Below are 25,245 nucleotides of genomic sequence, written 5' to 3'. Positions count from 1 at the left end.
CTGTCAGGGCAGGCGGCTGCATGGCGGCGAGCGGAGAGGGAGGCTGAGCGTCCGGCTGAGGAGATTCGCCCCCCGGTTGCTCGGCCGGCCTCCTGCCCGCCATGAAGTCGCGCTTCAGCACCGTCGATATCCGGGCGGTGATAGCCGAACTCCGTCACAGGTGAGTCCCTTCGTGGATAGGTAGCCACTAGCCACGCCCCCTCGTGGACGGAGGCCCCGCCCCTCTGACGTCTGCCTCCCCCGCCTGCAGCTTCTGTGGTTGGCGGCTGCTGCCAGGCCTTAGGGTTGCCAACTCTGCCTGGAGAAATTCCGGGAGATTTGGGGGGTGCAGCCTGAAGAGGGCAGAGTGTGGGGAGGGAAAGGACCTTAGTGGGTCTCAGATGCTTCACTAGCGAGTTAGGGACCATAAACCTCGCCACTGTGTTGCTTTATGTCCTATCTGTTGCTTTAAGCATGCACTCCTATGCGCTACCTGTTGCTTTAAGTATGACCCTACTGGGTAGGTCTATGTTGTCTGATTTATTTATTTGTAGTCTGCCTTTTCACTGAGACTCAAAGCAGATTACAGAGTGTGAGATTAGTACAGTCAGTTTCAAGGACATGTCCATAAACAATGCCATAGGGTAAATAAACACAATTTTAGAAAGACATAGTATTAGTAAGAATCCAATACCGAGTTGAAGAAATGCTGAAACAGAGCATAAGCAATTCTAGGACTGACATTAGATAGCATAGAATTACCCAGTAGGGTAGGAGTAAGGTAAAAAAGACTGATTGAACTCTCTGTGTTAGTTTTGTTGCCAGCAGATTTGAATCTCTTGCATATTAAGCCTTTATACCCACAAGTAGATCAAGAGACCATGAATCTGACAAAGAGGCCCAACACCCAAAAAATTGGTGCTACAGTGCATTTTGTTTTTCTTTAAGGTGGCCCAGGGCTCCTTAGTTTTGTGTTTTTCTCAAAAACTCACATTTCAAATTCCCCACAGGATAACTGTTCTCTCTTATCCACAACCAGACCTTGTCCCTTTAGCAAGGATTTGTTAGTAGAGTTCTTGTTTCAGTGTTCTGGGGACTTCTGTACGTTTTTCTTTCCTGTCTTTAAGTAGAGACATTCAGATTTTTTTTGTCCTATTTGCATTCACAGCCTCCTGGGAATGAGAGTAAACAACATTTATGATGTGGATAATAAGACGTACCTCATCCGTCTTCAGAAGTAAGAGATGAATTGTTCTTGTTTATTCTGTTTCCAGTATTTCTAAATACATTTTATTCTTTCAATAAGAACAAATAGATAACTGAAATATGGAATATAGACAAATGAAAGAATAGAAGGAAAATGAACAGATTTGTGAAAAGTCAGGTTAAGCACAAAGGCCTTGCACTAGTAGTATATGTAGGAAAAAATGAATGGAAAGGATCCCTCTTTTTGAAAGTAATGTGTTCCTGTTCACGTTTTACCCATCCACTTAGTTGTCTTCTTGTACATGTCACTGCATGTCACTAGCCCCAGTGAGGTGCTTTCTCCTGAACTTCCTGTTTGGAACGATGCAAAATAACTTACCTTCATGTGAGCACAGCCTGTGCCTGCAATCCTGTGCATAAGTATTTGATAGGGGAAATTTTATAATAGTATTTTTATAATAGCATAATAGTATTCTGCTGCCAATTATATGTCCCTTACTATCACTTACCCGCATATATTTCAAGACGCCAAACACAGTGATTACAGAGGGAAAATAGGTGTATTGTTTATAGACTAAGCACGTGACACATATCACCTCTCTTTAGGCTCATATGTGCAAAGGACAAGTTACATCAGAGGATCTTATATGCCTTCAGCACTGATTGTTTACAGAATAATTACTAATTGTTGACAGAATGAAAGATCAAAAGGTTATTGCAAACCGTTCTTCAGAATCGCATTCCCCAGGATACATGGCCCAGCAAGCCTGCTTGACAGGACAGTCCAATCTCACTGTAATATAAACGCCTCAATGCTGAAGTCATATTTTTGTCATGGGTTCGACATTTTTCTAGGAAGTAACACATTCAAGGTTAAAATCTTAGTTGCGAAGTGAAAACAAGACGTTTATAGTTAAAAGGAACTTTCTTGCCTCACTGCAAGATTGAGCTGACCTGTAGTTCAATCACAGAAGCCAGGGAGAAAGAATCTGCCACCGAGGCAAATGTGCCTCTTGTGTGTGCGTGTGTCTTTTGCTTGAATGTTCTCACACATATATTCTAGAAGAGGGCTCCTAAAAAACCCTTAACAGTATTCACAGACCTTATAATTACGTGGACTTTGTTCCCAAATAAGTATGCGTGTGAGAAGGGTGATTAGTTTCCCACAAGCTCTTTGATTTTAAGATCTGTTCCCAATCTGGATGTGTAACTTCACCAAACGCTTTGCTAATTTGTGGTGGATGTATGTTGTCAACCCAGTTGGAGCCCAGAATGCTAGCACGTGTGCGATGTCTTGTATGGAATAATAATAATAATAATAGTAATAATAATAATAATAAAAATTCGATTTATATACTGCACCCTGCCATATAATGCCCACTCAGAATGGTTTACAAAGTGTGTTATTATTATCCCCACAACAAAACACCCTGTGAGGTGGGTGGGACTGAGAGAGCTCTGAGAGAGCTGTGACTGACTTAAGGCCACCAGCTGGCTTCAAGTAGAGGAGTGGGGAATCAAACCTGGCTCTCTAGGTTAGAGTCCCGCACTCTTAACCACTACACCAAACTGGAAAAACAGTTTCTCCTTTGGGGAGTGATAGCTCATTCTCCACTGTAGCGCTTTCAGAGATGTTTGATGTTCTTTTAAGATATAGAGGATCCATGCAGGTTGGCAGTTTGTGCGCAATTTGATACCCGTGCCTGGAGGAGGCCTTGTGTGCCTACAGTTTTCCTCAGACTGTCACAGTGCTCCACTTTGGGGGCGTAAGAGATTGAAATGGCAGTATCTTGTTCAGGGGTCTCAGTGAGAAAGCAGTTGCCCTGCGTGCAGGCAATCCCAGTCCAAAGATTTCAGGTTACAAGTCAGGAAAGACCTTTCTTTGCCTGAGAAATTGAAGAGCTGCTTCCACTCAGAGCAGAAGGACCAATGATCCGACTCTCAGGCGGTTTTATATGTTAGATGCTCTGCTTTAAAGAGGTGCTAGTTTAGTATGGTTGACTAGAACCAGCGCCTTGAGGTTCCTCTCTTGGGGGCCGTTGCATCTGATCATTTTTGGCTGGGAAATGTGTAATATTTGCACCGTTCGACTTTCTGGTAATGGAGCTGTCCGTATATGTTCCCCATCTCACACCTTTATGCAGTGAAACTGGGGGCAGATCTTGACCATGTCTCCTTCTTCTCCTTTCCCCCACTGCACGTACAACGTAGTGTCTCTGTTAGGAGATCTCATGTGTGTTTAAACACAGGGTCTGTTCTGACTGTGAGTATTGAATTGGCTTAAACATGGGCTATCTGGTTTGGGCATCACTTTCTATACTTTACAGAGGCATAAGAAAAGCCCTGCTGGGTCAGACCAAGGGTCCAGCCATCTCTTCCCACAAACAGGCTCTTCTGGAAAGGGCCTGTGGGAAATGGAAAAGCAGGCTTCAAAAGCAAGCTTCCTTCTTTGTTGTTTGTGCCACCATATTCTGTGGTATGCTTCCACTGAACATGGAGGCTCCATTTAAATCTCATGGTTAATAGATATTAATAAATCTACTCTCAATGGATTTATCTGCTCCTCTTTAAAGTCATGAGAGTCAGTTTGATGTAGTGGATAAAAGCGCAGGAGTCTAATCTGGAGAGCCGGGTTTGATTCCCCACTCCTCCACTTGAAGCCAGCTGGGTGACCTTGAGTCAGTCACAGCTCTCTCAGAGCTCTCTCAGCCCCACCCACCTCAAAAGGTGATTGTTCTGGGGATAATCATGGCATACTCTGTAAACCGCTCTGAGTGGGCATTAAGTTGTCCTGAAGGGCGGTATATAAATCGAATGTTATTATTATTATTATAAGACTACCCATCAATTTCATTGTACTTAAGAGGTAAGAACTGGAAATTGTGGTCCAAACCAGCACCCTAGACACTGTTCATGTTGTTGCAGATTTTCCTAGAAGAGACTAAATGTGTCTTGTTTGCACTCCAAATTCAAACCCAAACCCTACCTCTACCTCACAGCAAACTGGATCAAGTTTCTCGTGGAGAAACTTGCCTCATTATCAGAAACTGAGTCCCAAGTTTGCAGTTCTCAGAGCAGGAAATGTATATGTATGGCATGAATATACAGACTTGCCTGGGCAGCAGAGAACAAGCCAGGAATATAATGTGAGGAGGATTAAATCTATGTGCCTCTGATTTGCTCTGTCGCCTCCAACGCAGGCCAGACTGCAAAGCTACGCTGCTCCTGGAATCTGGCATTCGGATCCATACCACAGAATTCGAGTGGCCTAAGAACATGATGCCATCTGGCTTTGCCATGAAGGTAAATTCACCTTTTTTTTTTGGCTTGCTGAAGATTTTCTTAGGAATGAGAAGGGAATGTTTCAGACTAGCAATGCTGTGGTTTGATCTCGGGGGCTATCGCTACCTTTATCAAACAGGAGCTGCAGCTTTTTCCTGTCTTTTGATTGCTAGCGCTAATGCATGTTGCTGGTTCTCTGGTAAAAGAGTAGGATCGGCACTCTGCCAGCCTCCTCCTGTTCAATGAGAAGCTCTCTTCTAGCCTCTTTCTAACCGTAAGCAAGCAGAGGCCCTTTCTTCAGCAGCAGGAGAGTAGATCACTGGGTGTGTGTGTGAGGGGGAAGGTAACTGTGAATTTCCTGCATTGTGCAGGCGGTTGGACTAGATGACCCTAGAGGTACCTTCCAACCCTATGATTCTACCCTCTGTGCAGCCAGGCCTTGAAGAGATACTTTATGACTGTGAGAATGCTTGTGCACGCAGACTCACTTGTGCTGCTCAATACCAGCTCTACTTTCAATGATAACAATAACATATCATTCAGTTTATACACCACCTTTCAGGGCAACTTAACGCCCACTCAGAGCAGTTTACAAAGTGTGTGTTGTTATTATCCTCACAACAATCCCCCTGTGAGGTACGTGGGGCTGAGAGAGCTGTGAGAGAGCTATGACGGACCCAAGGTCACCCAGCTGGCTTCAAGCAGAGGAGTGGGAATCAAACCCAGTTGTCCAGATTAGAGTCCTGCCGCTCTGCACCACTACACTGTCTGTCTAGTATGTTTTTACTCTTTCTACAGACCTCAGAATGGTGAGGTATGCTCCTCACCTTCTGGGTCTGTGCTGCCAGCCGCGTCCAAGCTAAGCTGTCATAACTTTGCATTTATATAGTGCTTTTTCTGAGCACTCAAAGCATTTCATATACAAGTCATTACAGGAGCCTTATAAAATAGGCCAGGGTTATTTCCTGTAGCATTTGTAGCCTATGTGAATACATTTAAGAGTGTGTTAGCCAGAATGGGATCCTCCCACGCCTGTTTCTTTTAATCTAGTTGTGCAAAAGTGTGGAACTGAGTCCGAAATGCTTTAATTTTACACTTCCATATTCAGAACAAGCTCCTAGCCCATATGGATGCTTTCTAAACGGCTGAAAGTTCAGAAACCAGAAAGGCAGCGGAAAGTTTTGCAGTAGAAAAAGGAAGGCCCAACTCTCTGCCCTGCATTTCTGCCACCTCGTTTGTGTGGTTCATAGTCTTTTTTTTTCTTCTGGTTGCTTCTTTTCCCCTTCTTTCATGTCAGATGTTGGTGAAATACTCCAATCCGCACGCCCCCCTCCACTGCCCCCAGACAAGCTACAATGTCCATGTGTTTGTGTGTGTGTAGGGAAACCTTCACAGCTCATCAGTGTATTTAAAAAAAGAAACATCTCTGCCAGGTTGTCGCCTTTCATGCCCTGTATGTGCTCTTCCCGCTGGCAGTGTCGCAAGCATCTGAAGACCAGAAGGCTTGTGAGCGTGAAGCAACTTGGTGTCGACAGGATAGTAGATTTCCAGTTTGGGAGTGATGAAGCCGCCTATCACTTGATAATAGAGCTGTACGACAGGGTAAGTGGACAGAGCGAAGGTGTGTAAAAGACCGGGATGGGGGAGGATCTGCTGTGCCCCCCTATCCCTCCTTTCCCGAGATACTCAGCACGTGTGTCCTTTGCATTTCCTTGCAGTTTTGGAGACTGATGTGACCCAGATGCATTTAGAGAATGCAAGAAGAAGTCCAGAGGAAAAAGAGTTTCTGGCTCCCCACCCCCAACTTCTTTTTAAAAAAATTTTTTTATTAAAGGATAACAAATAAACCATAACCATTACATATATAACATACCACACTTTAAACAATACAAAGTTAACACAGTATCTTCTTCATGTATCAGGAGGAAGTCTATTACTGTTCACTTTTGATCTACTTCATTAATATAGAGCGAAGTATCCATTATTTGTTATAGACTGTAAAACTTTCGATGTAGGTTGTAAATTGTTCTTTTCAATATAGTCCAAAAACGGAAGCCATTTTTCGATAAAACCGCCATTTTCTGTAAATTGCTCTGCATTTTGTAAGTCGTTACTTATCTTTTCAAAAATAAAATGATTCCAAACTTTGGAGAACCAAGTCTCAGGTGTTGGTGGTCTTTCTAATTTCCAAACTGTCGCAATGGCGCTTTTGGCTGCTATAAAGAGTGAGGCAATAAGCTCCTTTCTAATTTTAGGAATAAGTATATTCTCCCACGGGTCTAAAAAGATTATTTTTGGATCAAAGAGAAGATCATAGTTAGTGATGTCTTTTATTGCTCCTATGACTTCCTTCCAAAATAGTCTAATTATTTTACAGTCCCACCAACAGTGAGCAAAGGTTCCCTCCTCACCACATTTTTTCCAACATTTCGGAGATGCTTTGGCTGTAATTAATGATATTTTTGGGGGTGTCAGGTACCATCTGTGGATGATTTTGAACGTTTGCAATTTAGTTACAATGACATTTGATGTAAATATTCCAGTTGACCATATTTTTTTCCAATTGTCCTGTGATTGATCGATTTCACACTCTTTGTACCAACTTGTTTGACAGCTTGTTTTTTATTAAATGTGTTCAGCAGGATGTTATATATTTTAGCTATCATCCCTCTCTTTTGTTGAGCCCCACCCCCAACTTTTTAATATTTGTTGGAGCATTTGGTGGGGGGATACACTGGAAGCCCCTGCTGTGTTATAGGTGTCCGTACCCTCCATTTCTTTGGGTATGCCAGGGTCTTAAGTATGGGAGCAATTGTACACCTGAGATACGTGTTCTGAGAGTATCTGCAGTTCGTTGACAAAACGTCTTGGCTTTGTTACAGGGGAATATTGTTCTTACTGACCACGAGTACCTAATCCTAAATATCCTGAGGTTTCGTACCGATGAAGCCGATGATGTCAAGTTTGCCGTGAGGGAGCGCTACCCTCTCGACAGCGCGAAAGCAGCATCACCGCTGCCCAGTTTGGAAAGGTACTTCTGTAGTCCGTGCAAAGCTTGGACCGTGGCAAAAGCAGAACCCCGTGACTGAATATAAGCAGAAGCTTTTCAGAGTCTTGGGCAGTTTTCCTCGGGCAACGATTCTCCAGATAGTTTTTATTATATTTGCAGGGGCAGTGGAGCTTTCACACAGCAGATGTCCCTGTATTTTCCTTGTGTCAGCCCCCTGTGGCGACCATCCCACCCAGCTGCCAGAGGAATTTTTGGGCTTAAAAAACTAGTGGTTCACATCATAGAATCACAGAGTTGGAAGGGGCCATACAGACCTTCTAGTCCAACCCCCTGCCCAGTGCAGGATCAGCCTAAAGCATGTCTGACAAATATTCATCCAGCCTCTTCTTGAAAACCGCCAGTGAGAGGGAGCTCACCACCTCCCTAGGCAGCTATACATGTCTGCATAGCATTAAAATGGTATATTTACCAGGTCCTCTGAATTCCCAAGCTTTCATTTTAAAAAAGTAAGCCTCTGTTCCTTTTTGTTGCTGATATATGAGGAAAGGTTTACCCCTTACATCTCCACGATAAAAGGTCTAAATACTTTTTTCAAAAAGTGAAAACCGTCCCGTTTCTTTTAACTTCATAATCTAGTTCTGTTGTGCTGTTTATTGTATGTATTATGCTGGTTTTGATGTGCTGTTCTCTGCCTTTGTAATCGAGTTTTATTGCAACATTGGTTTAAGTATTTTATTGTTCTTAACTGTATTGTTTCAAATTTTGTAATCTAAGTTGAGTCTCAGTGAGAAAAGTAGACTACCAGTAGAGTAAATACATAGATGGAGGCTAGCCTTGAGAACTCTTTACCTTCACAGTCCTCTATACGTAGCCTAAATTTAGGTACATCTTGAATAGTCTGCCTTAAATCCTCAGGCACTAGCATGCATGAAGTAGGAAACAAACAAAAAAACCACTTTATTTTCCTTTTTCTTGTAAAATGTTATCGAGTGTTGGCTGTTCATTCTTTTCCTCCCACTTTTAAATAGGCTGACAGAAATAATAACCACCGCACCTGAAGGAGAACAGATAAAGAGAGTTCTAAACCCCCACCTTCGTAAGTATTTGATTTATTTAAAATATTTTAAAACTACCTTTTCCCTTAGCATGGACCCAGGGTGGTTTAAAGAAAACTGTAAAGCATACACCAACAATAAAGCCAGAAACACATCCAAGTCACAACAGATAAATAACCAGGGCTTTTTTTCAGCTGGAACGCGGTGGAACGGAGTTCTGGAATCTCTTGAAAATGGTCACATGGCTGGTGGCCCCGCCCCCTGATCTCCAGACAGAGGGGAGTTTAGATTGCCCTCCGCGCCACTGGCACTAAACTCCCCTCTGTCTGGGGATCAGGGGGCGGGGCCATCAGCCATGTGACCATTTCCTCCAAGGGCAACCCACTGAGTTCCACCACCTCTTTTCCCAGAAAAAAAGCCCTGTAAATAACTGCCTAAAGCTATATTCAATAATCCATAAAACATCAATAAAAATAACCAGAAAGCCCTCTGAGATAAAACTACCTTATGCACTCTCTGAAATGCGGATAAAGATCCATCTGGCTGGTAGAAGATGTTTTAGAGCTCCAGAGCAATCATTGAAACACTGCTGGAGCAGCCTTCCCCAGACCAAACCTCTCTGCAGGAGGAAACTTTGTGAAGAATCTGGTGCACAGAAGAAAGTCGATCCTCTTTTTGAATGGAGCAAAGGAGAGCTCTGTACCAGATAGATCAAGATAGGTAGCCATGGCAAGAATCCAGTAGCACCCCTAAGACTAACAAAATTTGTGGCAGGGAATGAGCTTTATTGAGTCACAGCTCACTTCTTCAGAGACAGCTAGAATGTAAGTCCATCTGTCCTTGGACAGTGGAGTGATTACAGATGCTGGTGAATGACAATAGCAGGTGTGATTGGATAGGGTGGATTATTCAGAGGGTTGGTAGGTGTGGAGAAATCAGCATTGGTAATGAGACAGGAAGCCCAGGTCTTGATTCAGTCCAGGTGGATGCATTGTCTTGAGCCTCGTTAACAGTTGCAATTCAGCAGTCTCTCTTTCTAATCTCCTTTTGAAATTCCTCTGCAGGAGAACTGCTACTTTTAGGTCAGCAACTGAATGTCCTGGAAGGTCAAAATGTCCCCCCATTGTTTTTTTTTTAATGTTGTGGTTTCTGATGTCAGACTTATGTCCATTAGGTCCATTATCATTTGGCTTCTGTAATGACTGCACTCTCCAAGATATAAGGACAGACGGATTCACATTTTAGCTGTATCTGAAGAAGTGAGCTGTGGCTCACGGAAGCTCATCCTCTGCCACGCATTTTGTTAGTCTTATAGGTGCTACTGGACTCTTGCTCTTTTCTACTGTACCAATAATGGACAGTTGTATGGCATTGGATCTCCAAATACGGTATTTTCAGGATTTTCAATATTCTTATCTCTGATTCAGAGGATGACGTACATTGTTTGGAGAATGGCATTATAGTTTGCTAAGCAAATTCATGACTAAAAGGCAGGTTTCTTCATCTTTCGGAGACTGTCTGGATTTTCTCTTGTGAGAGCTGAAAATATGTGTTTTGGGAAACAGAATTCATCTTTGAAATCCAGGCCTCCTTCTGGCTGATTTAGCTGTTTAGTAAAGAGGTCTTTTTCCTTTTTTGTAATAGCTTATGGAGCCTCACTCATTGAGCACTGCCTTATCGGAGCAGGATTTGCAGGTAGCGTCAAAACAGACCGGATGGAAAGCAAAGGTCGGTGACCAGCTTTTAAAGGCGTCGTGTCCTGTCTTCTGTTACGTGCTGGGGGGTTATCTCTGTTACTGAACTCCATGAATTGTGGTACGGTCCTCTGCTGCAAGGAGCTTACCAGTGGAAGAGCCTCTTACCTTGGGAAAAATTTTTTGGTGCAGGAGCAGTGTGCGCTGCCATTAGCTCTGCAGTGTGATAATGTACACCTGAGTATCATTTTGCATCCTGGGTGCACTTAACCCCCCCCCCAACATATTCAGTATGCAGAGAATATATTGTGGCCCAGCAGGACTCCGAAATCTCTCAACATTCTTGGGTTTGTTTGTTTTTTAAATCTTCTTTTCATCTCTGTTTTTAGACTTTGAAAGGGTACTCGTTGCTTTACAGAAAGCAGAAGAATATATGGAAACTTTGGACGACTTTGATGGAAAGGTAGCTCCTAAGTTGATGATAACTTCTTTGATGTTCATATGTGTGGTGCCTAGTGTGATCCGGACTGGCAGCTTTCAATCTGGGTCATACCTGGAAGGCCTTTCCCCTTCCAGAAATGGAGGCAAGTGTAGGATTGCTGTGCAGGAGGCAGAAGGGCTGATCTAAAAGGAAGAGGGGAGCTGGGAGAGACTCGTGGGAGAAAGTACATGGTTTGTCTCTCATGATTCCAGATATCGTGTTGGAAGGGTGTGTGCGCACGTGCGCAACTTGGGTTTTTCAGTGGGCCCACCCCATAGTTTAAGTCCTCCCTTGGTGTGCTTATCCATCTCTCTTGGAAACTAAACGTTGAGACTCCCAAAGGTATTTCCACCATTTCCGCTCAGGCTGCTGTAGGTAGGTTTTGTTGGGGCAAACAGGCCTCGACCTAGAAGCAACAGGTGGCAGGTGGCATCTCTTACATGAAAAGAGCTTTGGTAATCCCTAAGATAAAGTCACCCTGCTTTGACTACTGTATTTAGATATTTATACCATCCTTTCCTCCTCGATGGGTACCCAAAGCTGCTTAGAATATTGTTCTCCCTCGCCTCCCTTTATCCTCACAATTACTCTGTGAGGTAGGTTAGTCCGAGCATATACTAAATGCTACAGCGTGTTACTTGTCATGGTTTCTATTTATGTGGTTTCCAGTTTTTTAAATCCAGCAGAAAGCACTGTCGGGTATGTCATGCGTTGGAGTAACAAAGGAGCCTAAATGGCGTGCAGTTTAAAAAGATGTGTGCGAGAGGCATAACGGAGCACCATCTACAGCGGCTCTTACAGTGTGCATTCCTGTGTGCAGAGCATGGAGTGTAAAAGCAGCAGGCACATGTGTTTCTGCAAGGGGCTTTCCCTGACCTCCAGTGATGGCGAGGCTTGTCTTGCTGAGGAATGCGTAGCCTGGGCTGGTCTTTGCCTGGTGCTTCTTTTCTCCATTTGGGAGATGTGGGAGGAGGTGGTGGCTTAAGAGAGAGACGTGGATCTAGTCTTGTGTCAGAAATGTCTGAATTTAATTACTGAACATAACTGTGTGCCATCGTTAGTGGCCAGTTAAGAACAGATAGGGGTTTGCAATTTCAAGAAAATATTTTTTTTCACCATTTCCCACTTTTTTCACTATTATTTTTCACTATTTTCACCATTTTCACTACCTTACAGGGCTTTATCATTCAGAAGAGGGAGAAAAAGCCAAGTTTGGAACCGAACAAACCTGCTGAAGAAATCCTCACGTATGTACTTTGAAGCACCCTTTGCAGCTGACTTCTTTCCGGTCGATCAGCTGGCCATGATATAAAATCTGTCTTGCAGATACGAGGAGTTCCATCCTTTCTTGTTTTCACAACACTCAAAATGTCCATATGTGGAGTTTGAATCTTTCAACAAGGTACAGTGCTCTTTTTGCTATTAAATTCTAAGCACTTGTGTGTCATTTCTATTGATTGTTAGGGCTGAGAGGATGTTGCAGCTAATGAAAAGAGTTTTTGTTGTTGTTGTTGTGTGCATTCCCAGTGAGATGAATTGTCAATTATTTGGAATGTAGATTTGAAAACTTGAGAACAGGGTTTAAAACTTTCAGGTTCCAAATATTTGAAGATTTTCTGTGTGTTGCTCTCTGTATTTAAGGTAAGGGGGTTTTGTGACAGACTTCAGAGGCAAAAATCTATTATTATCATCACAAGGTTATTTTCAGAAATAAATTCTGACATATGAGTGTTGGAATTTTACAGTTTTTATTTTCTGCCAATATTTATTTATTTATTTATTTGTCAGGAGTCAGTTTGGTGTAGTGGTTAAGAGTGGCAGGACTCTAATCTGGAGAGCCAGGTTCGATTCCCCACTCCTGCACTTGAAGCCAGCTGGGTGACCTTGGGTCAGTCACGGCTCTCTCAGAGCTCTCTCATTCTGACCCACCTCACAGGGTGATTGTCGTGAGGATAGCAATAACACACTTAAGTTGTCCTGAAGGGCGGTATATAAATTGAATGTTGTTGTTATTTAAATTTCTAGTCCACCCTCCTCACGAGTGAGTTCAGAGCAGGTTACAGTAATACATAAAGATAACAAAAGATAAAAACATTTTGACACATTAAAATCAGAAATATCAAATAAACATAGGTTTCAAATCCCAGGATGGAGCCCCTTTCAATTCTTCCCTACCAACCATAGATAGGGGAGAAGAGGAGGTGTAAGTTGGTATCATTTCATTAAACTTTTATACCACCTCTCCAGGAATCTGCATGATGCTGCTTATTACAAATGATTAAAACAAAACAATAAAAGTTATTAATTGAAATCCATCATTAAAAAACAAATATCATTGCAAAAACATATACCATAAAATCAGATCGCTTAAAATAGACTTAATAGTGTTAAAAACCAACCCCCTAATTAAAAGCCCAGCAGAAGAGAAATGTTCAGAAAGCAATATAGGTGGCTAAGGCAGGCCTCAAAGGGAAGGGTGTTCCACAAGTAGGGTGCCACTACTGAAAAAGCTCTGACTGTGCTTGCCACCTGCCCCCCCCTCTAAAGTCGGAGGGGGGCACAGAGACCAAGGCTTGTGAGGCAGATCTCAGCTGGTGGGCTGGATCTGCTTTGTTCCGGCTCATATTTTTGTTGTGTTCACTGAGATCTTGATTTACATGTTCCCCCCTTTTTTTTGGGAAGGCAGTGGATGAATTCTACTCCAAGCTGGAAAGCCAGAAGATAGACCTGAAGGCGTTGCAACAGGTATAGATCTCTTGAAAAGGTTCCACTTCCGGCATAATGCACGCTCGCTCTGCTCAACGTCTCCTTGCATGCGGCGGACGGTGGAGAGTGAGGCCGCATCCGGTCATTCGCTTGCTGGCTGACCCGGGCTACTTCTGTTCTCACGGTGAATCAGTGGGAGCGGGTCTTTATCTTTTATTTCTCCTTCTGCATTATGTCCCTAAAAGGAGAAACAAGCATTGAAGAAGCTGGAAAATGTTCGGAAGGACCACGAACACAGGCTTGAATCGCTGCATCAAGCTCAGGTAGGTTCTTTGAGTATTCTGAGAAAGTCAGGCTGTAAAGTAAAGCAGAGACAGACATGTGCTGCAAAGCCACATCTGTATGTGTGGGCTGAAACTTATGATCAGTTTGGTTCCCAACATTCGTAGTTTTCTTGTTAACATGCCCATTTGAAGCTCCTGTGTATGGTAAAGGTAAACTTAGATGTGTCATCCCAGCCCTTTCAGGAAAGGTGCTCAAAGAACTAAGTCAAATAGGAGTGACAAGATGAAGTTCTAGGGCTAATGGAAAAATGAAAAATTATCAAGTCTCTGGCTCGGGCAAAGCATGTATCCAAGGGTTGTTAAAGAACTCAAATGTGAAATTGTTGATCTCCTAACAAAAATATGCCATTTTGCCTCTCACTTTGGCCTCTTTTTGCGAGTATTGGAAAGTGGCTCCCACTTTTGCTTTTTGACTCTTGAAAGTTTGGTGTAGTGGTTAAGAGCAGCAGGACTGTAATCTGGAGAGCCGGGTTTGATTCCCCGCTCCTCCGCTTGAAGCCAGGTGGGTGACCTTGGGTCAGTCATAGCTCTCTTATTATTATCTCTTGTGAAGATAATAATAACACACTTTGTAAACCTCTTTGAGCAGGCATTAAGTTGTCCTGAAGGGCAGTATATAAATAAATTGTTGTTGTTGTTGTTGTTGTTAATTATGTTGTTATTATTAACAACAACAACAACAACAACAACAACAACAACAACAACAACAACAACAACAACAACTGGGTTTGATTCCCCACTCCTCCACTTGAAACCAGCTGGGTGACCTTGGGTCAGTCACAGCTTCTCAGAGCTCTCTCAGCCCCACCCACCTCACAGGGTGTTTTGTTGTGGGGATAATAAGAACATACTTTGTAAACCGCTCTGAGTGGGTGTTAAGTTATCCAGAGGAGTGGTATATAAGCACAAGGTGGTTGTTGTTATTGTTCAGTGTGGGGCAATTGGCTCCTGTGTTTCGAATCCCTGTTCGGTCCTGAAGCTCCGTGAGAGGCTGTGGGCAAGCCAGTCCTTCTCAGTCTGGCTTAATCTGCTCGATCGCAGTAAAAATAAATTGGTGCTCTTTGTCTTTTTACTATCCCGAAGGAAGTTGACAAGATGAAAGGCGAGCTTGTGGAAATGAACCTCGAGATCGTTGACCGGGCCATCCAGGTGGTCCGGAGTGCTTTAGCCAACCAAATTGACTGGACGGAGATTGGTGCCATCGTCAAAGAGGCACAAGCTCAGGGGGACCCGGTGGCCAGCGCCATCAAAGAGCTGAAGCTGCAGACAAACCACATCACGATGCTCCTCAAGTAAGCGCTTTGCAGACTAGAGAAAGAGGGTGAAAGGGGTCGTGCCCCCTGCTGAGCAAGGCGAGGTGTTTTGGAATTCATCAGCTGTGGGCTCAGAAGGTGGCAGGACCGTGGGACTGGGAAAGGCTGCGTTCAGGGCTCAGTCAAGGTGTTTTGGCACCTGAGCAACATTTGATCATATGCAGTGGACACGTAAGAAAGCACGAAAATACTGGAGAAAGATACATGCAGAAGATTTTCAAGCTCAGGTTTGAGCTAAATCCAAAAAACATGCTATTATTAAACATTCTACCAGATAATGTTACAAAAGAACAGGGAGACCTTTTTTGCTACATGGTGACAGCAGCAAGAGTGCTGTATGCAGCGAAATGGAAAACAGATATGTGCCCTGATGTGTCAGAGTGGATATATAAGATCTGTGAATATGCATCTATGGCCAAATTAACTACTTCTGTGCATAATAGACCAAGAGCTGAATTTTGGGGGAAATGGAAGGATTTCTTTGACTACTTAGGCGAAAATTAAGATTAATGAAGGTAACTCTGTACAAAGATAGGAAGATAAAACATAGGGAAATGATTAACTAAAGTAGTTGATATCAAAGTTTGGGTATAAGTAACCAAGGAGAGGGAAGGAGAGTTATTACATAATTAAGCTGTAGTGTTATATATTCTGATTGTATCTTTCTATTAGTTTAATTTCAAATGTGCTTGTATAAGTTTTTATGCACTTTCTACTGTTAATATCTTTCCTTTTTAAATAAAATTTCGATACCCGCCCCCAAAAGGCGTTTTGTCACCTGAGCAAGTCTGTATGGATATTTAAATATGTATTGAGCTGCTTGGTCTTGGGGGGGGGGCTTGGCCCCTCTAGCCCAGAGCTGCCAGCTTTGCTGGGTAAAGGCTGTCCAGGATTCCAGCTGCTGTCTGAGATGCCTTCACTGGGGATGCCGGAGGCTGGACCTTCAAGCATAGCATGTGGTTTATCATTATACTGTGGATTTTATTGTGTGGTACCCAGGGCTCATTCCGAGGGGGAATGCACAGGAGCGCAGTTCTAGCAGTTCCCCAAAGAGGTCACATGTAAGGTGGCCCCGCCCACCTGACTCTCGGCCATATTGGGCCCGTTTCAGCCTGGATTGGGGCCGAAACGGCCGGGATCGGGCCTCTGATGGGTGGTGGATCACTCTCCCACTCAGCAGTGGCCCGATCCTGACCATTTTGGGCCCCTTTTCGGACATTTTCAGCCCCTTTTTGCCATTTTGGGCCCAATTTCAGCACTTTATGGCCAGGATTGGGCCCAAAACAGCCAGGATAGGTGATGCCAAGGGGTGTGGCATATGCAAATCAGTTATGCTAATGACACACTTCTGGTGATGGCAAGGGGCGTGGCATATGCTGATGAGTTATGCTGATGAGTTATGCTAATGAGTTCCTCCAGCTCTTTTTCTACGAAATGACCCCTGGTGGTACCCATGATGTTCAGTGTGACAGAGTCTTTTCTGTAGTGGTACCCTGAGCTCCTCCCCCCCCCCCTGCCCCACACCATGGCATTTCTCAGGTGCACAGCTAGTTGAGTTTTAGATGGTAACTGAAAACTTTTTGTTTACTCAGGCATGTGGCTGATTTCAGTTATGTCAGAGTATATCCCCTTTGATTTAGTGCCACTTCACTGACGGTTCTGCAAGAAATGTCAAAAAAGGACATTTCTTGCAGAATTCAATATCATGGGATCCTTCCAGTATTTCTGTTCCAAAGATATGCTTTAAAAATGCTGTGTTGTGTAGGTCTTTACAGTTTGGTGCAGTGGTTAAGAGCAGCAGGACTGTAATCTGGAGAGCCAGGTTGGATTCCCCACTCCTCCGCTTGAAGCCAGCTGGGTGACCTTGGGTCAGTCACAGCTCTCTCAGAGCTCTCTCAGCCCCACCCACCTCACAGGTTGATTGTCATGAAGATAATAATAACACACTTTGTACACTGTTCTGAGAGGGTGTTAAGTTAGCCCGAAGGGTGGTATATAAATTGAATGTTGTTGTTGTTGTTATTCCTCTTTGTGGGTAACAGAAGTGAGCTACCTTATGAAAAATAAGCAATAGTTTGTGAATTTTCTTGATGTTGCTAAGTTTAGCTTTCGGCACAGACTTTTATATTTTGAGGCTTTTCTAGCCTATCTTTTGATCTTCCAGGCACCTAACAATAACAACATTAAAATCTATTTAAATGAGTAACATAATCAAACAGCCACTGGCTGAAGAGAGTTAAAAACTGGCAGAGCCCAGAAGCCAATATACCCATCAGTTAACATTCATTGGAATGCAAAATTAGTTTGCCGCAAATGCAATCCGAAAGGAGGCTGTTTTTTCTAAACTCTTGAAGGGATGAGGCCAAGAATTCCATACTCTTGGTGCTACCACTAACGAGGCCCTGCACCTCTCACAGTGGAGGAAGGTGGAGCAGGGCGTCTTCTAAGGAGCTAAATGTCCAATTGGTTCACATGGGGGTTCTTGAGGGGCTGTGGTCTCTGACTGGAGATTTAAAGGTCAAAACCAGCCCTTTGGATTTAGAGCATGGGGCATGTCTAGCATGTGTGGTACAAACAAAAGCAATGTTATTTATTTGTGTCATTTGTAGTCCGTCTTTCTCACTGAAACTCAAGGAGGATTACATAGTGTGATATTAGCAGAGTCAGTATCAAGGACATTTCCGTAAACAATACCGTAGGGTAAATAAATGTAAGTTTACAAAGACATCACATTGGCAAAAAAAAATACAAAGTTGAATTTATGCCGTAACAGAGCATAAGCAATTCTAGGACTGACATTCCAGAACATAGAACTACCCAGTAGGGTCATACCTTAAAGTAACAGGTAGCACATACTTGAAGCAACAAATAGGATGTATGGCAATGTAAGTGGTGAAGTCTATGGTCCTGAATAATAATAATAATGATGATGATGATGATGATGATGATGATGATGATGATATTCATATAAATTGAATATTCAGAGCAGTTTACAAAGTATGTCATAATTATCACCACAACAAAACACCCTGTGAGGTGGGTGGGGCTGAGAGAGCTCTGAGAGAGCTGTGACTGACCCAAGGTCACCCAGCTGGCTTCAAGTGGAGCAGGGGGGAATCAAACTCAGTTCTCCAGATTAGAGTCCTGCCGCTCTTAACCACTACACCAAACTGGCTCTCATTCTCTTTAGCAAAGCATCTCTTTGGGATGATATCCCTACATTACAGCCCTCCTATCTTGAGTAAAAAAAGCCCTTTTTATATATATATATATATATATATAGCTCTCTCAATGGAATTGTTTGGACAGCAGCGTGCCACTGACAGCTCAAAAGGAGAGACCCTCTGAGGCTGCCGCTGCCTCTCGCATCCTCTTCCCTTGCAGAGCAGCGACTGGGCCTTCCCTCTCTTCTCCCCCATGAATCTTTTCATGCAACAGGGAAGTTGTCTGAGTTTAGGAAGCCCCACTGAGCATATTTGGGGTGCTGTGTTTAATGACGCCTGCGGGGTCAAGGAGAGAAGGGACTGTTCGGTGTTCAGGCGTGGCAGAGCAGGAGGCGGTGGTGGGCAGGGAGGTGGGGCCAGAGGCTGTCTCCCCCCAAAACTGCCACCTGAAGCCTCATCTTGCCTGTTTGTAGAAGAGACAATTCAGTGTACTCCCATCGAAAAAGAACATTTCTGGTCCAGACCTTTCGAAGCGCCTTTTTCTGTTTGGCTAGAAACCCGTACGTGCTCTCCGAGGAGGAGGAGGAGGAGGAGGAAGCGGCTGCAGAAGAGGAGGCAGCAGAGGAATCCAAGGGGAAGAAAAAGAAGAACAAAGCCAAGCCGCTGAGGAAACCTGGGAGGAACAAGCCCTTGTTCGTGGATGTGGACCTCAGTTTGTCCGCCTATGCCAATGCAAAAAAGTCAGTGTTTTTCTTGGGGTGGGGGGGGCATGGAGGGGGGGCAGGGGTAGGGCAGAGTGCAGTGGGAATGGCCGGGGTTGTTATATCCGAAGCGAGATGTAGGGAGCTACCTAATAACCAGGGCTTTTTTTCAGCAGGAACGCAACGGAACGGAGTTCTGGAACCTCTTGAAAATGGTCACATGGCTGGTGGCCCCGCCCCCTGATCTCCAGACAGAGGGGAGTTGAGATTGCCCTGGAGAGGTGCTGAGCGGCGCGGAGGGCAATCTCAACTCCCCTCTGTCTGGAGATCAGGGGGCGGGGCCACCAGCCATGTGACCAATTTCTCCGAGGGCAACCCACTGAGTTCCACCGCCTCTTTTCCCAGAAAAAAAGCCCTGCTGACAACAAGACAGTCCATTTGTCCGTCTGCTAAACATCACTTCCTGCTCTGACTGGCAGGGGCTCTCCAGGGCCTTTGGCTGAGATGGGTTACCCAAGATGGGAAAGGAGCTGCTAAAATGGGCTCCTCGTGTTACCATGTGGTGTTGCGGCATCTTTCCTGCGTCTCGGTGGCTTGAGTATCAGTGTAATGAAACTGTCCAATTTGCATCCCGTTAAGGGCCTGCACCAAATGAACCTTGTGAGAGTTATTCTCTTAGCTAACTGGCACCAAAGAACTTATTGGCACCATATATAGATAAGGTCTGCTCGAAGGACTTTATCTTCTACAGTATAATTAAACGAGTGACTTTTGAATGATCAGTTCTTTGCCCAGCAACCAAAGTAGAGACTTCAGAGTTAAGGAGTTTTATTGCGATAAAGCACAACTCTTTTAATTGGGAATTTAGGAAATACACACCTAAGGTAATTAATCCTGTGATTGTTGAAAAAAAACCCGTGCAATAAAAGTTAGATCGCCTAACATCTCTCAAACGTAGCTAAATACATTAAGTTTAAAGCTAATCAGGTTTTCAGCGGATTGTTTTCAGAATGCTTTGAAAGTCTTTTGAAATATCTCACCTCAGTCTTTTAGAGAGACAACCGCAGAAATCCTGATTAGGCTTGTACATGATGCTTCTTATCAGGGCTTTTTTTCTGGGAAAAGAGGTGGTAGAACTCAGTGGTTGAACTCAAGACCGCACAATGACAACACTTTGGGTCAGCTGGAACAAGGGGGGAGTTTTTTAAAGTTTAAATTGCCCTTGGCGAAAATGGTCACATGACCGGTGGCCCCGCCCCCCTGATCTCCAGATAGAGGAGAGTTTCGATTGCCCTCTGCGCCACAAGCAGTGTGGAGGGCAATCTAACCTCCCCTCTGTCTGGAGATCAGGGGGTGCGGCCACCAGCCATGTGACCATTTTTAAGACATGCCGGAACTCCGTTCCACCACATTCCCGCTGAAAAAAAGCCCTGCTTCTTGTAGATATGTGACTGTCAAAATGAAAATAAATCTTTATAAGTCTAACATACGGTTATGCTGTAGATAAAATTATTGGTCCTCAAAATGTTTACCAGATAAAAAGCCAGCTCCTTCAGATACGCATCTCCTTTTGCTCATTAATTTTGGCCACAAGATTGTGTGTGTTATGTGACTTCTGATTTATGGTGACCCTGAACTCCAGAATGTTGTGTCATTGACAGCCTTGCTCAGATCTTGGGCACCAAGATTACAGAGGCCAAATTTAACACTTGCACTGTGATTGAATTGCTGCTCATGCTTTGTAATCTGCCCTGAGTCTCGGTGAGAAAGGCAGTCTGTAAATGAAGTTAATAATGATGCACAAAGTCCCCGGTTCAGTCCCTGGCATCTCCAGCTAAAGAATGCCGGGGGTCTGGGAAGAGTCTTTTGGTGTCTGAGACCTTAGTAGATAAGTCTGAGTCAGGTGGACAAAAGGCCTGGCTCAGCACAAAGCAGCTTGATGTGTTTCCTGTGGGTGAAAGGCAGATGTAACAGTGCGTCAGGTTCTGGCAGTTAGACCCCCCATGGTACTCCACTGCACACACTCCAGGGTATGAGTTAAAGGAACTTTATTAGAGATCTATCAGCCTCAGCATCCTCAGGCAGGGTCATTGGCAGAAGTGATGTATGGGAGTCTGGAGGGGTCAGTTATAGGGAAAGTTCCCGCCTTTGGGATAAGGACGGTTGAGACTCTGGCACGAAGGGGTCAGGAGGGGGAGGAAGGGCTTTCAAGGCAGGAGGGGAGAGGGAGGGAGGAGAGAAGCAAAAATGAAGTCATTTTCAGTTCCCAGGCTCAGCTGGCCTTCAAGGACGCTCTCTCAGGCGGCTGTGAAAACGAAAGTAGATGCCACCATAGGCACCTGAGAGATAAGCAACTCCCAGCCAAACAGGCTATCGGTAGGCAACTTTGTGTACGCTCAGAGGATCATTACCCAGCACAGAACACAGAAAATACTCATGGCAGGTATGTAGACAGACATATATGACACAGTGCTGTGCTTCCCCCAGATATTATGATCACAAGAGGCATGCGGCCAGAAAAACCCAGAAGACTGTGGAAGCAGCAGAGAAGGTATCGGTGGATTCTTTGTCCTTTTCCCCCTTTACGAATTGGTTTAAAACAGTGGCTTTAAAATTCATTATTTCTCTTTGATGTAACTCCAGTGGGGCTAGGCACCTGGTAGGCCTGGGATTTTGTGCAGTTCTACGCAGGATTAAAAAACAAACGAACAAATATATCCCACCAGTAACCTAAAGGATGGGTGGCACCTGAGTCAAATGCAAGGAAATAACACCCACAAAATATGAGCCCTGGCAGTGGGTAGCGCTTGTGCTGTGTCTCCAGAGCTTGCGTTTCTGATTTGGTGGCAGTGAAGCGCTTTGGGGCTTTAATTTCTGTCTGAGATCAGAGTATCGAACTTGCAGCAGGGGGGGTGGGGGACAAATGCACAAATCCTTAAATTTGCATAGCCAGAAAGCGCTGTCTGAGAAACATTCACACGTGTAAAGCGCCCGCTCTTGTCACGAGTTAACACGTGAAATCTCCTGCGTGGTATGGGGTGGGGTCGCTTGTGTGACCTCTGTGGGAGCAGAGTTGAGGATGATTTCGTTTGTCTTAAACAGGCCTTCAAATCAGCAGAAAAGAAGACCAAGCAGACACTGAAAGAAGTTCAAACTGTGACCACCATTCAGAAAGCCAGGAAGGTTTATTGGTGAGTGTCGGTATGTGAAATAGTAAAAAGTCCAGTAGCACCTTTAAGGCTAACCGACGTTATTGAGGCATAAGCTTTTGAGAACCGCAGTGTCATGTCTGTCACCCATCCATGCCATTATTTGCAGCTGATGTGTTGTACCTTGATGCTGGGCTTTGATGTGTTCCTATGAACCATTGTTCTATGCTGTGCCTTGATGTCATATTGCTAATGTTATAAATTGCCTTGCATTCACAGGCCTGCTGTATCCAAAGTGTCTTATCTCTTGTGCTTTGAAGCTCAGTGTCTCTGACCTTGCAAACCTGCTAGTTCTCAGGGGGAAGAAGAATACCGTGTCTCATTTTTAATATATTGCCTTTCTTGTGTCCAGACAAAGCATGCAAACTATTTAGGGAGTTCTCAGGACTGCTTCGCTCCAAAAGTTATGCTTTCCTGTTGGGAGGGGGGATGGGACCTATATGAACCATAGTTTTACAGATCTTGTTATTCCTGTCAACTTTTGATCAACCTGTGGACATATCTATGAACATGATTTGATTCCTGAATAAAGCCTTTTCAACCAAAACCATGGAGTGCTTGCTGTGAGGGTACAGGGGTCTATGGTTGTTGTGGGTTTTCCGGGCTGTATTGCCGTGGTCTTGGCATTGTAGTTCCTGACGTTTCGCCAGCAGCTGTGGCTGGCATCTTCAGAGGTGTAGCACCAAAAGACAGAGATCTCTCAGTGTCACACCTCTGAAGATACCAGCCACAGCTGCTGGCGAAACGTCAGGAACTACAATGCCAAGACCATGGCAATACAGCCCGGAAAACCCACAACAACCATCGTTCTCCGGCCGTGAAAGCCTTTGACAATACATCGTACAGGGGCCTATCTGCCATAGCTTGTCATCCATAGAACTGACACACAGCTCTCTTCGTCAGATGTATGATGTCTGTATGTGGTGTCAGAATTGCCAATCCCCCCTTTTTCTGGAGGTGGGGCAGGGGGTTGAAACCAAGACCAAGAGATGATTGATGTTCAGTGCTTTGTGTCTGTAAGTGTCTGCATTTTAGCTGGGCAATGTCTGCCCTTTTTCTTGTGGAGCTAATGCAATAGGTAAGGCAGTATTAAAAGAGCAGTCCAGGAATTACCTGTGGTTTTGAATGGGTTAGCAAATGATGGGTAAATGTTTCTAAAATCCAGGGATACTTCTAACAAGAACTCAGTAATCTTTCCTACTGTACCATTGTTTTGCACTGTCTTGATGGCTTGATGTAATCTGACAGGTTTGAGAAATTCCTGTGGTTCATTAGCTCTGAAAATTACCTTGTTATAGCTGGAAGAGACCAACAGCAAAACGAAATGATTGTCAAGAGGTATCTGACCCCAGGTGAGCTGCCATGTAACACAAGATGTATGTACTCCTGATCAGGGTTCATTTGAAGGCGGAACGTGCCGGAACGGCGTTCCGGTAGCTCTGAAAAGAAGTCACGTGGGTTTGGTCCCTGCCCACGTGATTCCTTTTCCTCCTGGCTGTCGTCGTCTTTAGCAGCAGGCTCTGCTGCTTCATTTTCATTTGTGACTCATGAGTGAGTGAGTGAGTGAGTGAGTGAGTGCAAGCCGAATGGGGCTGGGCTCCAAAGGAACGTAAGCTGCTTTGAATTCATTCTGCTGCTTCATTTTCATTTGTGACTCATGAGTGAGTGAGTGAGTGAGTGAGTGAGTGAGTGAGTGAGTGAGTGAGTGAGTGAGTGAGTGAGTGCAAGCCGAGTGGGGCTGGGCTCCAAAGGAACGTAAGCTGCTTTGAATTCATTCTGCTGCTTCATTTTCATTTGTGACTCATGAGTGAGTGAGTGAGTGAGTGAGTGAGTGAGTGAGTGAGTGAGTGAGTGAGTGAGTGAGTGAGTGCAAGCCGAGTGGGGCTGGGCTCCAAAGGAACGTAAGCTGCTTTGAATTCATTCTGCTGCTTTATTTCCATTTGTGGCTTGTGAGAGAGAGTGCGTGCGTGTGTGCAAGCAGGGCTGGCTGTCCAGAGGAGGGTCAGCTGCTTTGAGTTCATTCTGCTTTAAGGAAATAACCTGGAGATTTTTGGGGAAAGGGGCCTGAGGGGTGGATGGTGCCTTCTGACACACTTCCGGTGATGTCAGGGGGTGTGGCATATGCTAATGAGAGATGCTAATGAGTTCCTGCAGTTCTTTTTCTAGGAAAAGACCCCCTGCTCCTGATGAATTAATTTGGCAGAGGCTTGCCTTTAGACCCTTCCAGTCCCCCCCAAGAGGAGCCCTGAAACGGGGCAGGGGTGGGGTGGGGAATTCACCTGTTAAGCACCCTGATCGTAGTGGCAGGATGGGTCAAGTGTGGCGAAGGCAAAGGGTTCGTTGTTCCTTTTAACCAGTCTGAGTAGACGAGATGGGTTTTGACGCCGGGTTGGGGGTCGTCATCAGACTCTGGCAAATGCTCCCTCTGTGTGGAGGACCTGTTATCAGGTTTCTTCTTTACCTTCAGAGGAGTTAGCCGTGTTAGTCTGTAGTTGCAAAATAGTAAAGAGTCCAGTAGCACCTTTGAGAGTCACCAACTTTATTGTAGCATTCGAGAATCGCAGCTCTCTTCATCAGATGCATCTGACGAAGAGAGCTGTGGTTCTCGAAAGCTTATGCTACAGATGTGTCTGATGAAGAGACCTGTGGTTCTCGAAGGCTTATGCTATAGATGCATCTGACGAAGAGAGCTGTGGTTCTCGAAAGCTTATGCTACAGATGCATCTGACGAAGAGAGCTGTGGTTCTCAAAAGCTTATGCTACAATAAACTCGGTGAGTCTTACAGGTGCTGCTGGACTCTTTACTACTTTACCTTGTTACCTTGTGCAAGGTCTGTGTTGCATCTCCAGCTATTCAACCCATTTTAAAAGAAAACAACTAAACGGCTGCATCCACACTTCTGTCCTGCCAACAGCTGCACTTCCTTTCAGTGTGGTCAGCTTACCCTGCACACTGGAGGGAAGTGCTGCCCTCAGTGGAATGGATCCCTGGGATCCAGGCCAAAGAGTTGCCAAGGGATGTCAGCATAGGAAATGAATGGTTAGTGGAGATGGCTGGACTTTCCCCCCACACTGCTGGTTTTTTCTAACAGCTGTTTCGG

The 25,245-nt window shown here is 44.6% G+C and overlaps 1 protein-coding gene across 1 annotated transcript in view; it reads left to right on the top strand.

The window, feature by feature from the left end:
- Nucleotides 1-25,245, top strand: part of NEMF (nuclear export mediator factor) — a 40,210-nt gene continuing 14,965 nt past the window's right edge. The window contains exons 1-17 of the mRNA XM_054971908.1: nucleotides 1-160; nucleotides 1,148-1,216; nucleotides 4,386-4,488; nucleotides 5,944-6,069; nucleotides 7,350-7,498; nucleotides 8,506-8,573; nucleotides 10,177-10,260; nucleotides 10,616-10,689; nucleotides 11,884-11,954; nucleotides 12,034-12,109; nucleotides 13,390-13,452; nucleotides 13,659-13,736; nucleotides 14,841-15,049; nucleotides 18,789-18,974; nucleotides 21,423-21,486; nucleotides 22,038-22,126; nucleotides 23,393-23,496. Coding sequence (XP_054827883.1) covers nucleotides 102-160; nucleotides 1,148-1,216; nucleotides 4,386-4,488; nucleotides 5,944-6,069; nucleotides 7,350-7,498; nucleotides 8,506-8,573; nucleotides 10,177-10,260; nucleotides 10,616-10,689; nucleotides 11,884-11,954; nucleotides 12,034-12,109; nucleotides 13,390-13,452; nucleotides 13,659-13,736; nucleotides 14,841-15,049; nucleotides 18,789-18,974; nucleotides 21,423-21,486; nucleotides 22,038-22,126; nucleotides 23,393-23,496 — 1,672 coding nt within the window. The 5' untranslated portion in view covers nucleotides 1-101. The remainder of the gene's footprint in view (nucleotides 161-1,147; nucleotides 1,217-4,385; nucleotides 4,489-5,943; nucleotides 6,070-7,349; nucleotides 7,499-8,505; nucleotides 8,574-10,176; nucleotides 10,261-10,615; nucleotides 10,690-11,883; nucleotides 11,955-12,033; nucleotides 12,110-13,389; nucleotides 13,453-13,658; nucleotides 13,737-14,840; nucleotides 15,050-18,788; nucleotides 18,975-21,422; nucleotides 21,487-22,037; nucleotides 22,127-23,392; nucleotides 23,497-25,245) is intronic.

Source organism: Eublepharis macularius, chromosome 2 (assembly GCF_028583425.1).
Source record: "Eublepharis macularius isolate TG4126 chromosome 2, MPM_Emac_v1.0, whole genome shotgun sequence".
Lineage (NCBI taxonomy): Eukaryota > Metazoa > Chordata > Lepidosauria > Squamata > Eublepharidae > Eublepharis > Eublepharis macularius.
This window is presented reverse-complemented; position numbering and strand designations above follow the sequence as displayed.